The sequence below is a fragment of the Microchirus variegatus genome (assembly GCF_963457635.1).
Source record: "Microchirus variegatus genome assembly, chromosome: 9".
NCBI lineage: Eukaryota > Metazoa > Chordata > Actinopteri > Pleuronectiformes > Soleidae > Microchirus > Microchirus variegatus.
Genome location: NC_139810.1, coordinates 5,457,506 through 5,476,334, shown reverse-complemented (window position 1 = coordinate 5,476,334; position 18,829 = coordinate 5,457,506). Strand labels below are relative to the sequence as shown.

The 18,829-nt window shown below is 38.6% G+C and overlaps 1 protein-coding gene across 1 annotated transcript in view; it reads right to left on the bottom strand.

Annotated features, from left to right (window-relative positions):
* plxnd1 (plexin D1) overlaps positions 1-18,829 on the bottom strand; it is a gene marked incomplete at its 5' end in the record, with an annotated part of 152,229 nt that overhangs the window by 122,295 nt on the left and 11,105 nt on the right. Inside the window, 3 exons of the mRNA XM_083895357.1 lie at positions 3,432-3,561; positions 12,351-12,451; positions 16,858-16,989. Coding sequence (XP_083751483.1) covers positions 3,432-3,561; positions 12,351-12,451; positions 16,858-16,989 — 363 coding nt within the window. The remainder of the gene's footprint in view (positions 1-3,431; positions 3,562-12,350; positions 12,452-16,857; positions 16,990-18,829) is intronic.

Below are 18,829 nucleotides of genomic sequence, written 5' to 3'. Positions count from 1 at the left end.
TGCAGACTGCATACATTACTTATTTATAAACAGACTCTAGTGCACACACAGAGACTTAAAAGACTATAAAGACTATAAAAAGTGCAGTTTACTTTATTTAAAAAAAAGGTTGGTTATTCCACTGCTCCATCTTGAGCAAAATAATCTGCCTCCTTCGCTGCCAAGTTCCCTTTCTCAACACGACAGTAGAACAAAAAAAAAAAAAGAGCCTTATTCTTAATTCCACCCATCTTACACAGCACAGTTCTGTCATTAAATTCTGGATAAAAGCTGCTGCCGTCGTCTCTGGAGCTAAACATAGTGTTCATGAATCTGTTGTCCTCTGTTTAAAATGACACTAGCTGTGCCGAACGTGTCGACCAGTTTGTCGCTTTGATTTGCACCATACACTAAATCATTCAAATCATCATCAACTATTTTTGTCTATCGCCGAGAAACATTTTGGCTCCTAATCTCCCGAATATCACCTGTCACAGCCCAAGGTTAATGCAGCCATGCACGCTGTTTGCCAGGACACATAATCCTGCCAGGTTTAATTAAAATCACACTGGTAGTGTTAGCAACACTCAATATTTAGCAGTTTATCTGTGTCCCAAATTCATATTGTGAAAGATGTAGTGCACACCAAAAAAATGACAGAATTTGACAGGCGTTAATTAAACTTTTTTAGCTGTTTTTGGGGGCAAATAACTTGCATGTTTTCACATGCTCTAAACTCACGCTAACACGATGACAGGCGTGCAAGTTTGTGTAATCTTCTTGTCCAATCTATCTTGCTAGTTAGCTTACGATCTATCTATCGATAGATCGATAGATCGATAGATAGATCTATCTATCTATCTATCTTGCTAGTTGGCGTTCTAGTAAGCTTACGGTCTATCTATCTATCTATCTTGCTAGTTAGCGTTCTAGTTAGCTTACGATCTATCTATCTTGCTAGTAAGCGTTCTAGTTAGCTTACGGTCTATCTATCTATCTTGCTAGTTAGCATTCTAGTTAGCTTACGATCTATCTATCTTGCTATTTAGCTTTCTAGTTAGCTTACGGTCTATCTATCTATCTATCTATCTTGCTAGTTAGCGTTCTAGTTAGCTTACGATCTATCTATCTTGCTAGTTAGCGTTCTAGTTAGCTTACGGTCTATCTATCTATCTATCTTGCTAGTTAGCGTTCTAGTTAGCTTACGATCTATCTATCTTGCTAGTTAGCGTTCTAGTTAGCTTACGGTCTATCTATCTATCTATCTATCTATCTATCTATCTTGCTAGTTAGCGTTCTAGTTAGCTTACGATCTATCTATCTTGCTAGTTAGCGTTCTAGTTAGCTTATGGTCTATCTATCTATCTATCTATCTATCTATCTATCTATCTATCTATCTTGCTAGTTAGCGTTCTAGTTAGCTTACGATCTATCTATCTTGCTAGTTAGCGTTCTAGTTAGCTTACGATCTATCTATCTTGCTAGTTAGCGTTCTAGTTAGCTTACGGTCTATCTATCTATCTATCTTGCTAGTTAGCGTTCTAGTTAGCTTACGATCTATCTATCTTGCTAGTTAGCGTTCTAGTTAGCTTACGGTCTATCTATCTATCTATCTATCTATCTATCTATCTATCTATCTATCTATCTATCTATCTATCTATCTATCTATCTATCTATCTATCTTGCTAGTTAGCGTTCTAGTTAGCTTACGATCTATCTATCTTGCTAGTTAGCGTTCTAGTTAGCTTATGGTCTATCTATCTATCTATCTATCTATCTATCTATCTATCTATCTATCTATCTATCTATCTATCTATCTATCTATCTATCTATCTATCTATCTATCTATCTATCTTGCTAGTTAGCGTTCTAGTTAGCTTACGATCTATCTATCTTGCTAGTTAGCGTTCTAGTTAGCTTACGATCAATCTATCCATCTATGTATCTTGCAGTTTTGGGGCAAATAACTAGCATGTTTTCACGCGCTCTCAACTCGCGCTAACATGATGACAGGTGTGCAAGTTCGTGTAAGTGCTAACATGGCACTGCAACAACATAACAATACTAGTGCTAGATTAGAATTCTAGTGCACACAATTTAAGGGATTTTGTACTAAAGGCATGGGAAGTATCTGTGTATTGTACTATGAAAAAGAAAGCTTTTTATTAGATTTTAACGCTTTACAATCGTCTGCGTATTTTACTGTGTCTGTAAAGCACTTTGGCTGACCGTGTTGTTTTTGTTAGAGCGCTTTGTAAATAAAATGCTATTGGACTGCAACACCAAACTAGAGTATATGCACCAGCAGTGATATTAAACTGTTAAGAACACATTTGGCTTGATGCATGTGCCACCTCGCCACAACCAGCCATTTCAAAAACATGAGGCTCCAACTGTGTAACAAATTTCCTGCTCCCATAAAAAAAGAAAAAAAAATTAAAGCACAACTCAGTGGAAAAGCTGCAGGAGCTGTTCGTTTACAATTTTAGCTTCTACAACTTCATTTTTGGACCATGTTGGATTTTACATTTTTTCTTTCTTTATTTGATCCAGTGATTTTGAACGAAATCGTTGAACTCTTTAACACCGAGCGTATCGCCATCAAGCGCACTTTGCATAACGTTTTGCGCAATCGGAAAAATTCAAATTGTTTCTGAAAGCTGAGAAGTTGCACGTTAAAGCCTTAACGTGTGGTTATTACGGTAATTTCACTCACGGTGTTTCAAGAAGCCGGAAAATCAGCGTCGTCGGCAGAGAGTTAGAAAAACAACTGCGCAAAATGTGCGTTTTAGCACATTAAAACAAAAACGTTTTCTTTAGAAAGGCCAAAATCACTTACTCACAGCACATTTATGGTTAAAATCAAAAAGTCCGTACGGACATTTTGAGGCTTGGTTGTTAAAGGGTTAAATTAAACATGTATTTTGTCCTCTTCTTTTTTTCTTTACATTTTGTTACAGAGTTAGTTAGTGTCAGTGGGGAGCACTTCTCGCGTTCGCGCCGCTCTCCCAGGGTGAATTCATTACACGATGTACAGATTTGTTCTGTGAATTTCTTCTGCAGCTACAGATCCAGAACTCAGGGTGAGTCTGAGTGCAAAACCTAACACAATCAAATCTCTGGCTTTTGTTTTGATATCTGGTGTCTGTGACACGTTTCCTATCTGTTGCTGCCCTGGTTTAGCAAACACTGGCTCAGACGTATATTGTTCAAACCGTATAAACTGACAACTTGTGAGGTTTCGGTCGTGCAGCAGCAGCAGCAGCAACAGTGTTGGCATGACTTTATCAGCAGGATTATTACAATAATAACAGTGTGTGTAATAATAGCGATGGAGTCATGAGATGACAGCTTTAAATACAGTGCACTGACCTTAACGGCAGTCGTGTGTGTGTGTTTCACTTATGACAAGAGTGAGATGGAAACAATGGGATGAAGGGAGTGGATGATACCTTGATGTCTGCAGAGATGCTGATCTCTGGAGGCGTCAGCGTGATGGACGGACACTGCTGAGGGCCTTCGCTCATGCTGATCCAGGACCGTGACAAGCGACCGTGGGGACACTCCTTCTGGATGGTGCATCTGCACAAAGAACAACACACGGGAAAGGTTCATAAGTCACGTACTGTGTATGTCATATTTCGCGGAGGGCACGTCTTCCATCAGCCAGTCTGTGCCACGTTAGAATAGAATGATACAGAAGTTCCTTGTGATCGAGACTCTGTTAGCATGAGAACGCAGAAATGCAAGGTCAACGTTTTATCCTCGAACAAGGCCATGTTTGGGTTATCTATCTATCTATCTATCTATCTATCTATCTATCTATCTATCTATCTATCTATCTATCTAGTTAACTTACGAGCTATCTATAAACTTATCTATCTATCTCGTTAGCGTGCCAGTTAGCTTACTATCTATGTATCTATATTGCTAGTTAGCATGCTAATTAACTTACAAGCTATCTATCAATCTATCAACTTATCTATCTTGCTAGTTAAGGTGCTCATTAGCTTACGGTCCATCTATCTATCTATCTATCTATCTATCTATCTATCTATCTATCTATCTATCTATCTATCTATCTATCTATCTATCTATCTATCTATCCTCAAAAATAACTCATTCTCGGCCAACTCTCATTTCAGTCTTCGTGGACGGGACATCTTCCATCAGCCAATCTGTGCCACGTTAGAATAGAATGATACAGAAATTCCTTGTGATCGAGACTCTTGCATGTTAGCACGAGAACGCAAGACATGCAAGGTCAAGGTTTTATCCTCGACGAGGCCACGTTCGGGTTTTCATTTCACTTTGGGACTTGACAAATTCTCACCGCTGGGTTTCATGGTCTGCCTCCCGCAGATTTACGAGGTGCTCCGGTCTCCTAATGTCACATTCAGACCTCGGCTGTCAGTTTGTCTGGCTGTGCACAAGAGACTACTTGACTCCAGGTCACACATATTGCCATGGCAACCTGTTCCATCGCACAGGCACTAGGATCAGGGGGCCAGCAACCACATCTAGCCGAGTAGACTAATGTGGCATCCACGAATTTGTGTGGACATGCATAGAGCATAGATTGTATGGTGTGTGTGTGTGAATATAATGAATGTGCAGCAGAAAAGTGCTGCAAAAGGTCATTGAACAAACACGTCGCCTTCATATTCTGACCACTGGTTCACTGTCGAGCTTCACTGGCTCTTGGCACACAGCTCAGTTCATCTGCAGTGTGGACTGGAAGGACAAAGTGACCTCGCAGTACACAGAAACCAAAAGAGGCCTCCATTCAGCAAGGTCCAAACATGCCACATAATGAGTTTGGCACGTCCCGCTTCCCCCCCGCCCCCGTAACACTTTCACAGTTGTTTTAAAATGAAGCATGTGTCTGTAACGTGTTAGTGTTTGTGCCCCGGGAAAGTGGAACGTCCAGATTCTCAGTCCCTTCGGCACAGAGGGACGGAGAGGGGCTTTAAGGTCGGCAGCTTATCTAAAAATAGACGCGAGTGGCTCTGCAAAAAAAAATCCCCTTAATACAAACAAACTCATAAACTCTGAACACAGTCACACTACGGTGGGTTTACGGATAAACTGTATAATACTCTGGAATTATACAATCTGCTCAGGTATCGATTTAGCGTTCACTGTCAGTTGTTCTTTGTGCACAGCTGGGCATTTCATGAAATTGTTTTGATACTGCTGTCAGTGTGATACATGGGTTTCAGTGCGGATAACAAAATGAACTTTTTTTTTTTTCTTCCAATATGTCTATTGGTTGGTCCATCACTGCAGTGACAGCTTTCAGATGGATTGGTGCAAAGGTTTGACGGTCGCCCAGAGAACGGACCTTGTAACTTTGGGCCAACAACCGTTTACACTCACACAGAGGCGATTCTAGAGTCTGTAGGGGCCCTAAGCAAAAATTCCCAGGGGGCCCTTACTTGCAACCAGTGTTCATCACCATTATGTTACAAATAATCTGACACCAATGAAAAATGTATGAGTTCAATTTTTTTTTTTTTTCAAAATGAATGAAATAACATGGAAAAACCTTATAATTAAAAAGTATGTGAAAATATAAATGTAAAGAACAATAAAATACTGTAAATAAAAATAAATAAATATATACTTAGTAAAAAAATACATTGCACTGTAAAGAACCCACATTATAAAACAATATAAATATATAGAACAATAAAATACTGTAAATAACTGAAAAAAACATATATAAACTGAGTAAAAAAAGATATGCATTACACTGTAAATAATCCTCTTCATTTTCCAACTTGCAGAACGATAACTTCACACAGGTTAACGTGAGGTGGGGCCCCTTTAGGGAGGTTTCCTACTGAGATGTCATTGCAAATCGGCCACTGTTGTTTAAGGGGGACGGGGAGGCGGCTGGTCACTGCACATTTCAGTAAAAACACATTAACACCTTTGGTCAAGTTAGACTCGCCAGTTAACCTCACCATAATCTGCCTTTGGTACGAAAACCAATGATTATGATGCATTTTGTATTGCATTTTTTAGTAGTGATACAAATGAGCTACAATTGTGCAAGAAGTCACAAAAACACTGACGATCCAAGTGAACTTTGAACTGCGACGTATTTCCAAATTCTTATACCCTATGTACATACCGTATGTTTTAATGGGGAAAAAAGCAGTCAAAATGCTCTGTGTGCTAAGGGTTAATTTGTCCAAACAATACGCTACTTAGCATGCAAGCATGACAAACATCGCTAAAAGAAGATGGCACACGTTAGAAACTCATCAAACAGCTCGCGAACATTGTCACTTTGAAAGTCTCACCATATGTGGCACCTTTCACAGATGCTAAGGTTATAAAATAACAATAATAGAAATATCAAAGTTGTAGCTACATGAAGACTTCAACACATTTTTTATTATTTTGACAACTAGCGCTGCACGACGTGTGCGAGCTGTTTTAGCGTCTTTTCAAACCAACCACTTCTGTCAGATTGAGTTTTGTTCTGCTAAATAATGTGTTGGTGATACTGCACTTTACTATGACTGAAAACATAGTTTCTTCGGATAAAGGAACTTGGAACCTCCCACCACTGCTGTTTTCTTTTTGTTGTTGTGGTTGGTGATGATGATATTTGGTAATTCAGTCTCAAGTGACCAAAAGACAAAAGAACTTCTGAATTCTCAGTGGTGAACTGAAAATGTGTAGGCTGAAAACTAAAGTGAGAGTAGGCTGAGACTAAAGCAGTGTGTAGGCTGAAGTTAAATCTATCTATCTATCTATCTATCTATCTATCTATCTATCTATCTATCTATCTATCTATCTATCTTGCTAGTTAACTTACAAACTACTATAATCTATCAACATATCTATTTTCCTCGTTAGCTTATCTATCTATCTTGCTAGTTAACTTACAATCTATCTATCTATCTATCTATCTATCTATCTATCTATCTATCTATCTATCTATCTATCTATCTATCTATCTATCTATCTATCTATCTATCTAATCTCAAAAATAACTCATTCTCTGCCAACTCTCATTTCAGTCCCTGCTCAGAAACATATTGCGTTCAGCTCTATTACATCTACCTTTATGTCTTTTATACATCACTGTGCCCATATGTCTTTTGTGCTGTGGCTTCTTGGGTCAGCAGACAGTCCAGAAGTGTAGAAGTGTTTCAGAGAAATCTCTGTGAACGACCCAATTTATTCTGGGTCATATCTGAACACCATTTCAAACCAGAGTGAAAGAAAATGACATTATAATAAACCTCCAAGCCGTGTAAATCAGTTAAATCAGTTCAGTCTGTCGTTGAGATGGTGCATTTGGAGGATTATCTACATTTTTGGTTTGGAGTAAAACACAAAGGAATCTTGCATTCCAATGGATTATTCAGTCGACTTCAGATTTTTATCTATCTATCTATCTATCTATCTATCTATCTATCTATCTATCTATCTATCTATCTATCTATCTATCTAGCGTTCTTGTAAGCTTAAAATCTATCCATCTATCTATCTATCTTGCTAGTTAGCTTATGATCTATCTATCTATCTATCTATCTATCTATCTATCTATCTATCTATCTATCTATCTAGCGTTCTTGTAAGCTTAAAATCCATCCATCCATCTATCTATCTATCTATCTATCTAGCTTACGATCTATCTGTCTATCTATCTTGCTAGCCAGCGTTCTAGTTAGCTTATGATCTATCTATTTATCTATCCAGTTAGCTTACGATTTATTTTATATCCTAGTTTTAGTCGTGATACAAATGATGAACAATTGTGCAAAAAGTCTCAATATAGTCATATTTGAACATCATTTCAAACCAGAGTGAAAGAAAATGACATTATAATAAACGTCTACGTTGTGTGAATCAGTTTTCAGTTCAGTGTATACATACGTTTGGAGGATTATTTACATTTTTGGTTTGGAGTAAAACACAAAGGACTCTTGCGTTCCAATGGATTATTCAGTCGACTTCAGATTTCTATCTGTAATAAGTGAATACCTCATGAATACCACTTGAGTATAAAGTGATAGAGGCATCCAGGAAATGTTCATTTTAGCAAAGAAAATGACATTCAGTCTCAGAGGAAACGCATGAAGCCACTCACATAATGATATTTCTCCCTTCTTCTTCTTCTTGTGTTTCCCTGACGCTCACACACACACAAGAGTGTGATGAAGCAGCAGCAGAAGCAGCAGCAGCAGCAGCATCAGCATCAGAAGCATCAGCAGCAGCAGCTGTGAGACGAGCACATTTAACAGTTTCGAAAAAAACTTAACAAAGTCTATATGCAGCTAAAATATGACCCGAGAACACTCGTCACCTCCTGAGTATCAGGAAAGGTGTGAAGCCGGAGTGAGACAGTTGAACACCAGGAAGAAAAAAAACATATGAGCTTTTAAACCACACACACACACACACACACACACACACACACTGTGAGGCACGCACACACGCAGAAATAGACATGATAATTTGTGAATAGCTAAGTCTGCACATGACGCATAATTTGATTCCAATAAAGATAAAATAAAGTGCTTTCTTGTGACATGTGCCAGATTAAGCCAGCGCCGGCACGAAGAGTGATCAAGGACTGAGCTTTATCTCTGGCAGAGGAATGAGCTCTCTCTTCTTCTTCTTCTTCTTTTTCTTTTTCTTCAGACAACAATGCAGACTCCAGTTAGGAGACGTCAGAGTCGCCCAGAAAATCAAGCAGGCGCCCACGGAGACGGGCGGAGGCGTCAGAGATTTTGAAGATAGTTCTGCAGCGGCCATTTTTCTTTCTGTCTGTCAGGTTGTATCAGAGAGCGGTGGTGATGGAGAAGACCATCCACATGTCAAACCTCCTGATCCTCTGAGCAGCGCCACAGCGGCGGCCAGCATGACTGCAACCGCCCGTTTCTGTTATTTGTGTACAGCACGTGTCAAACTCAAGGCCCGGGGACCAGATGTGGCCCGCCACGTCATCTTTTGTGGCCCCGCGAGTGATTAATTGGTCTTAAAAATATGTGTTAAAACAGGTCTATGCTGCTTGAAGGCGTGCGTTGCCCATAAACTACATTTCCCACAATGCATGGCGATTGCGTTACCCGCAAAGTGACCGCACCGCCACTAGATCACAGTGTATCGTTGTATATGCATAATGCGACGAGTGAAATTGAATAATTTATAAATGCAGAAAGTTATTTAGGAATATGTTACAGAGAGTAGTTAACTTTATTTTATATTTGGTGACATTTAGTTACATTTACTCTCTATGACAGTTTGAGGGTAACCATTATGCTGATGTGGCCCTCAGTGAAAAAAAGTTTGACACCCCTGCTGTACAGTTTATTTTTGTAACTTCTGGGAGAAAAAGGTACCTAACCTAAGCTTTTATTTATGGAAGTAATTTTTTTTGTACAGTAAGTAAGTTTTATTTGTCTTGAATGAATGAATGTTAACTTTTGTCTTTAAGGTGACATATGTAAAAACTGGTTACTACATTCAAATTCAAAATACCGAGGTCTTTTAGGTTTCGTTTTCTGACGTAACTGGCAACCGGTGGTTGCTCGGCAGCTGAGAGTAGATGGCAGTAGGTGGCGCCACATGCCAAAACATGATTTCAAAACATAAACATGATTTGCAGTCTGCAAAATATTTTTTTTAATGCAAATATTTTGTCTGTACTGTTGTTGTTGGTGAGTTCAGTTTGTTATATGAACATTATTCCTGAGTCTCTGTGACATATTAGGAGGATTTTATGGCCAGTTGCTTTAGATCATTGGTTCACAAAGTGCGGCCCGGGGGCCAATGGCGGGCGGCAGAAACATTTCAGGCGGCCCGCAATGAATTACAGTTGATAGTTTTAATCCAGAAGGTACTAAGTAAGTAAAATTATTAACAATGGGATTTCTTTCTGTTTTTTTTCCTGTTTTTTTTCCTTTGGCGACCCTCAGTCTAATGTTGGGTTCCTAGATTGGCCCTCAGGTATCAAAACTTTGAGAATCCCTGCCTTAGATTTATTACATAATGCACCTTTAAGTTTGCCTTTGTGTGATCACATTATCTCATTATCTTATACAAACTGTATTGTTTTGATGCCATAATTTGCCTTAACACACTATGCATTGTATCAATTTTTGAATCAAGAATCGTTTGAATCGAGAATCGTATGAATCGAATCGATTGAATCGAGAATCGATTTTGAATCGAATCGTGAGCCACCCAAAGATTCACATCCCTACCAAACAGTGCAACAAATACACACACACACACACTCATGACATCAGCTCGCTGGCCTTCAAGAGCCAGACGCAGAGACACACACACACACACACACACACACAGGCGTAACACACTTTGACATTTCCTTGTCAAAAGAGCCAGTGTGCGCTCTCCCTCCCACCGCCGTCATCACAATCAACGCTCCTTTGTAGACGGATAGAGTGGAGGACAAGGGCACGAGGGGGACGAGGAGACGAGCGGCAGAAAGAGAGAGAGAGGGAGGTTAAGAAAGAGGGGATAACTAAATTCACACACACACACACAACCAAAAAAAAAAACAAGTGAGAAGATGAAGACGGAGAGAGAGAGAGAATCACGAGGGTAAAGAAAGTGCAGTGGAGCGAGAAAGGAGCTCGGATGAAGAAACGACAGATAGATAGATAAGGAGAAGAGACAGTGAGATGACAGTTTGACCACACACACACACACACACACACACACACACACACACACACACACACACTCATCAGTTCCACTCTTCCAGCTCCGATTGGCCCCTGGCAATGCCAGAGCCGCCAGAGCTGCAGCGCGACTCATCACAAAATTCACTATCTCGTATGATCTGCTTTAATCACCAAGCAGCCAACCATCGCACGTACACAAACACACACACACACACACACACTCCCCGAGAGCGAGTGAACACAGAGCCAGAGATGCAGTCCTGACAGAGCCACATTAATCAGTGCGCTCACAGTCACACTTCAGCCAAGTCACTCCTCGCTGGCTGCTCCCAGAGCACCGTCACTCCCCTGCCTCCAAAACAACAAAAAAAAAAGAACCAAAAAGGGTCGGCTCTGAAAACAACCGACGCTCCTCCAGAAACCGCTTCATCCCTCTCCAGCAGCAGCAGCAGCCTTCAGAAAACCCTCAAAAATACACTCGGCTGCTGCCAAGACTCATTTAGCCAGGCGAGAACGAGGATGATGATGATGAAAACCAGCAAACGAGCCTCGGCAGTGTCATTAATTCAAACAATGAATGAATGATAAATATATATATATATATATATGTATATATATAGCCATATATAAAGATAAAAGGTATTTTTAAAAAGTATTTTCAAAATTAATGTAATGCATATTTTTGAGTCCAGAACAATGTGTTTGAACATGTCTCATATATTGAATAACTATTCTAACTGTTTTAACTCATTTTTTAACAGTATTTTTAAATTCACAAGAACAAAAAATGTCAGGTGGCACAACCAACTATTTATAAAAATATACAGTATATACATTCCTAATATTTATTTTAAAATTAATTTTTTGGCAACTATCCCTTAAGGTATCTACAATCGATAAACATTATTATTTTTATCATTGTGGGGTTTTTTTGCTCTCTGAAGGTCAGGTCTTAAGCATCCTTAAAGTCCAATTTTACATTTAAAGACAGGAAAATAATCACACGAATACACAAATTCATATATTCAGTATAATAACTCACACACATTACATTTATAAACCAACTTTAACTTGTCATTTATTGGTTTCATTTGGTTGCACCACCTGACCACATTAGTTATGACATGAAATATGCTGAAAAAAATGCATTTTCATTTCAAATAGTAACAAGTGTTTTAGACATCAGTTAAACCTAACCCTAACCCATCAAATAAAACACTTCACACAACATTACATCTTTATGATGAGGATCGAGTACAGTCGCGATGAAGTGCAGGGGACCTGGGTAGATTTAAATCAAACTCAAACAAACTCGTGATTGTGTTGTTTTGCGACACGGGTCTGATCTTTTAGCCGCTTTGAAAATGAGCAATAACTTTGCAATAAATCAGCCGTATAAGCAGCACCATCTGCTTGTGTACTGTACACTGTGTGTGTGTGTATGTGTGTGTGTGTAGTAAAACACACAACCACAGACAGAGATTTTATCAGCAGACTGCGTGGACAGAGCATGTGCCATGTGCGTGACACACCGAAAAAAAAAACACATACGATAGTTTGATTGAATTATGTTTTTCCTGGCAGCAGAGGAGAGGCTGAAGTCAGAGGAGCACGGATAATTGGAGAGATGCAGATACACAAACGTGTGTGTGTGTGTGTGTGTGTGTGTGTTTGATAGTGTGTGTGTTTGTTTACCTGTTCTCCAGGGTGCACCATCCACAGTGGGCGTCACCTGCTCCCAAACATTCACCGCAGCTCTTCCACTGGTCGCACTCTGACACTTTCACCCGGAGCATCTGCAACACAAATCATCGCACAAACAAACACATGCATTAAATCTATAAAAGAAAAAATAATAATCATGTCAGACCATAAACACTGAAAACAAAAACACTTTGGCTTTCGACCCGGTATGAGACGTTGTTTTTATTTGTGTTGTTATGTTTTTTATAGTGTTTGTTTCACACGTTTGTATGTTTTATTTGTTTTATTTATCTATTTATCTGTGATCTACAGCACTTTGTTTCAACTGTTGTTGTTTTTAAAGTGATTTATAAATAAAGTTGAATTTTAATTGGATAAACACAAACCCGGCAGATAGATAGATAGATTGTATGCTTACTGGCACGCTAACTAGCTAGATAGATAGCTCCTAAGATAGATAGATAGATAGATAGATAGATAGATAGATAGATAGATAGATAGATAGATAGATAGATAGATAGATAGATAGATAAGTTGATGGATTGATAGATAGCTTGTACGCTAACTAGCAAGCTAACGAGCTAGATAGATAGATAGATAGATAGATAGATAGATAGATAAGTTGATGGATTGATAGATAGCTTGTACGCTAACTAGCAAGCTAACGAGCTAGATAGATAGATAGATAGATAGATAGATAGATAGATAAGTTGATGGATTGATAGATAGCTTGTACGCTAACTAGCAAGCTAACGAGCTAGATAGATAGATAGATAGATAGATAGATAGATAGATAGATAGATAGATAGATAGATAGATAGATAGATAGATAGATAGATAGATAGATAGATAGATAGATAAGTTGATGGATTGATAGATAGCTTGTACACTAACGAGCTAGATAGATAGATAGATAGATAGATAGATAGATAGATAGATAGATAGATAGATAGATAAGTTGATAGAATGCTAGATAGCTCCTAAGTTAACTAGCATGCTAAATAGATAGCTAGTTAGATAGTGAGCCAGCCAGCTAGATAGATAGATAGATAGATAGATAGATAGATAGATAGATAGATAGATAGATAGATAGATAGATAGATAGATAGATAGATAGATAGATAGATAGATAGATAGATAGATAGATAACGAGCAAGATAGATTGATAGATAGCTTGTACGCTAACTAGCAAGCTAACGAGCTAGATGGATAGATAAGTTGATAGATTGATAGATAGCTCCTAAGTTAACTAGCATGCTAAATAGATAGCTAGTTAGATAGTGAGTCAGATGGATAGATGGATAGATGGATAAATAGATAGATTCTTCCCACGGTCCACACCATGTCTTTCATCAGAAAGTACAGGAGGTATTTTCCAACTCCACCCTTTTATTATAAAACATCTGACAACATCAATCTGACGCTGTCCAACTTTAACTCACTTAGGGATTTTAAAATGACTTCATGTTCACGAGAGAAAGTCTCTTTGTAAACTAATTAATTTCAGTATCTTTGGACGACTTGAAGGCAGACACATCTGTTTGTAGATGTTCTTGCTGATTTATGAGGGGTTTTTATGATTCTGTGCGGTTTTATGATTATGATGACACATTTGATTTTTTGTGTTGTCGTTGTATCATATGCACGGCTTCTGCCTTTTAATCTCAATGTGCTTTATCCTGGTTAAATAAATGTTACATTTAAAAAAAACAAAAATATAACTATTTTTATGGATTTTGACTTGTTTTTACCACGTGTCACTTTTGATAAATGTAGTATTAGTAGTAGTAGGAAACCATTACAAAAGGCTTTTATATCACATGCCTGACCTACATTTTAAAAAGAAGAAAATTGCTTTAAAAGTAGCCATAGATGGATGGATTAATGTGACTTATTTTCATTCATTCCAGTGAGTTTGTTCTCCAGCCTACGCTAATGTGTGGCCACGAGAGGAGCTGCACTTATTGACAAATACATAATAAACAAATGTGTCCTCTTACAACTAAATTGCAGTGTTTTACAAAGCATTTTGTCAGATTAAATATTGATTCACAGCTTATGAATGGAGTGGACGATGTCAGTGTCAGATTGTGTAGTATCTGCAAATGCAGATATGTTACTATGTATTTACTATGTTAACTATAACTGTATTAATATATGTATATGTATAAATATACATATATATATATATATATGTGAATATATATATACACATATATAATATATATCATTATATCTCCTGACTCCATTATGTTTATATGTATGTTCATATAGATGTATATGTATATATACATATACGTATAAGTATATGTATATATATGTATACATATAAATGTACATATAATGTATAAATATATATGCAAATATATTTATATAATGGAGTCAGGAGATATGTTATATATTATGTGTGTGTGTTTGTATATATATATATATATATATATATATTTACTATATTAATGCAGTTATAGTAAATGTAGGCAAACTGTACTACATAGAAAAGAGTGTAAATACATTTATATGATCAATAAAAAAGGTCAATCATTTTGTGAAAACGTTATATATCCATATCTATAATATAGATCTATATGTATATATATTATATATACATATGTAGATATAGATGAGTGTGTTTGTCCTGTCAAAGTCTGAGAAGAGCTTTCACTTTATCAGTGAGCACAATCAGTTGTTTGCTTCTGCGACAGGAAGCACAGTGATTAAATCTCCCGACAATCAGCCAACAATCAGGTGCATTTGCAAACATACAACAGAAGCGCTGGAGGTGCAGCCACATCCTGTCGTATACGTACGTGTCACTCTTTATGAGAGTGAGACGCACTGGTTTGCAAAAAAAAAAAGTGCAGCAGTGAAACCTGTCGCAGGCGTGTACGTGTGCGTGTTTGTGTGTCCGTGTAATGTTTGTGAATGCTCAGCTAAAATTAAGTTTCCCACGCAACTCATTTGCATCCTCAGTGATGATTCATTCGGAACCGATCGCCAATAGCGAAGTGGTTCACAAGCATCTGAGGTAAAATTATCAGCCGGAAAGAGAACTCGTAACAGTTAGCCCTCTCCCACTGGTCCAGAAACCCATTCAAACACAAGTGTAAATTGTTTTTTTCTCACTCCCAGGTCAATACACGTGGGTTTTTATTGACTCCGGCTCTGATCTGCATCAGTGGGAACGCAAAAAAACCCTGAATGAATCTCTACTTTGCCCCTTCGTCTACTTGAAAGAGGCACAGGAGAAAAGAATCAAAATTGAAGTTGCTTTCTTTTTTCTTCTGACATCACAGGGCAAAAGGAATATTGTTAATTGTCTTTTTCATAGGGTTCACTCGGGTTCACTCAACCGCGTTGATTTAAATGTGTGTGGATCGTTGCAGCGCTGTTAGGATTCACACTTTTTAAAGGACTCATATTTTAGCCTATTTCTCCAAGTCAACCTAGTTCCCTGGTGTCCTAATGAACATGTCTGTGACATGCTTTGGTCAAAATACCTTAAGGATGAAGCACCACAGCAGTTCAATCACTCTGCCAAAAACAGCCCTGTTCAGAACGCTCTCTTTTGAGTGCCTGTCTCTTTAAATGCAAATGAGACACAGGAAACTACGTCAGCGTCACTGAGGCTAACAGCAGCTAACAGCAGTTAGCATTTGGAAAAGCCATCATTTGCCGACTCTCGCCGGCACATTGCCGTCATATATAAAATGTAAATCCTCTGAGGCTGGAAGTTTGTGTAGAACTCTGTGCTGCACTGTGCAGCCAAGAATAGAACACTTCACTGACTTCCGCTCTCCCGGATACTATTGCCCTCACCTGCACTCTCATGTTTTTTTAGCGCTCCGCGAGACAACAATTCCAGGAATGTCTCATTGTGACGCAGCAATGAGTGCGGATGTCAACATCGCATTTTACATTTTCACATTTTGCCGACTCATAGGGCCTCCAGAGTCCCAAATACAAGGATTAAATAGTGCTGGGTTAACGCACGTTAATGCATGATGCATTTCCATGATGACTGAAAAAGACCCACGTGTTTACGTGACTACCGATTGTTAAAATGAGTCTCTAAAGTAACGCTAAACTTTAAAAACAGAGGCACACATACGCAGTACACAGGTACGCTGGTTATTTGTAAGCGCTGCTCTTTTCCTTTAATTTACAGACCGCTCCAGTTCGACCGTAGGCACTAACGGCGCTAAAGCAGCTAACGAAGCTAATTGGTAACCGGTGCCTGGACTCTAGCGCTGCGCCACGTAAACATGAAGCCACTCGCGTCTTTTTCCGGTCAGTCGTCATGGAAACGCGTTTTGCGTCAGCACTAGTATTAAAATGATTAAAAAGTTGATTTTGTATAATATGTCGCATTTAATGTAATGATTGGAAAAAGGCTTGTTGTCTTATTCAATTTCAAACACTGTCATGGCAATAGAGAAATAACAATAATGTGATTTTATAATGGGAATAAATCAGTGACTCAGCAGAGACACATTCTTACGTGGTGTGAGGTCATGAGATAAAGGAAGTTCCTGTCGCTGGGATCAAAGGTCATGATGTGGTGGACGGCCTCGCTGGCCGGCAGCTTCAGTGTCCACTGATTGGCCAAGGTCATGTTCGCCCGGAAGGTCAGCTGTGGAGGAGGAGGAGAAAGAAAAAGAAAGAAAGTGGGAAGAAAAGACGTAACTGTAAGTTCATCAGGTTCATTCAGCAGGGAAAAGTCTTTGTTTTCTTACATTTAGGAAGATTTGCTTAAAAGCCCTCAATCAAAGGCCAGGTGTCTCACTTCAAACCGCAGACAGAGCTGCTTTTATTTTGTTAAATCCACTTCCTCTGTTGGTGGATTCACACCAGCAAAGGTTCACACTTCAAAAAAAAAAACACGTCTCTTTTTGATTTTGAGACGACACGAGCGAGACAAAGGAAAGTGTAGACACAAAAAAACCCACAGGAGGTAAACTCTGAGGTCCCGTCAACTCAAAACATTGTCTTTTAATCTACTTTTCATCGATAAGCCGACTTTTGCTCGACTTTTTTGTGTGTTTCCACTCAAGGCTGATGGAAACCAACCTACTGTAATCATACAGGAAGATAGAAAAACACAATAATATAATTATAATGAGTTTGTTGAGCAATTTTTCACAGATACAGAAAGGGAATCCTAGTATATTCTGCCGTGGGATCCTCGCCGTGCCCTTGTTTGTCTAATCTTGAATTTCAAAATATTATTTTTCTTGCATGTTTAACCTTCTTCAAGTTTATTTTCAGAGGCCCTTTGTTCAAACGGTTGTGCCTAATCTCACAAGCAGTGATTTATCTCCACGCACACCCAAGATAATAAACCGGGTGACATGTTCTCACGTATGCACACAACACAAACTGTGCTGAGTGAGACTTCCTGTCACGCAAACACAGAAAGCTCTAATTTCTGCTATTTTGTCAGGGTGGTGGTGGATGGGGTAGTTCCCCTCCCGCTTCAATGGCGACATCCTGCCATCCTGAGGAACTGGCAAAGTGACCAGCAGCGAGACACACGAGCGACAGACGGTGTCGCTTCTCCATCCGCTCGACGCACACGCACGCACGCACACACACACACACACAAACCGCACTGTCACAAAAACAGAACCCATCGCCACCCACTGGGATTGTGCTGGTTACTGTAAAACCAGAGCAGACAGAAGCTCAGTAAACCATTGGCTGCAGTATCTCTGCCTCTAAATACAATGCCTTTGTTTAATTTTACACCACCAATCCATCCATCCCATTGTGGGACTAATAATAAAGACTATCTTATCTTAGAACCAGGTTTTGGTTTCATTAAGGCCACTAGTCCTGACAAGGTCCGTGTTTATGCCAGAAAAAAGGTCCTAAAGAGGCAAGTACACGATACAATAAGACGATATTATACGATATAATAAGACGATATTATACGATATAATAAGACAATACGATAAGATGATATGATACGATACGATAAGATGATACGATAAGACGATACGATACAATAACACGATATTATACGATATAATAAGACAATACGATAAGATGATATGATACGATACGATAAGATGATTCGATAAGACGATACGATACAATAACACGATATTATACGATATAATAAGACAATACGATAAGACAATATGATAAGACGATATTATACGATATGATGAGTTGATACGATAAGACAATACTATATGATAAGACGATATGATACAATAAGACGATATGATACGATATGATAAGACGATACAATAAGAAGATACGATAAGACTATATAGTAAGACGATACGATAAAACGATATGATAAGACAATACGATAAGAGGATACGATGCGATGAGACAATACGATAACACACAAAAAACCCACAGGTTTCTATGACTTCAGAGGACATTACATTGATTCACTTCCTGGAGACTTCCTCACCCTAACCACCAACAAATAAAGTGTGTTATAATTTTTTATCATTATA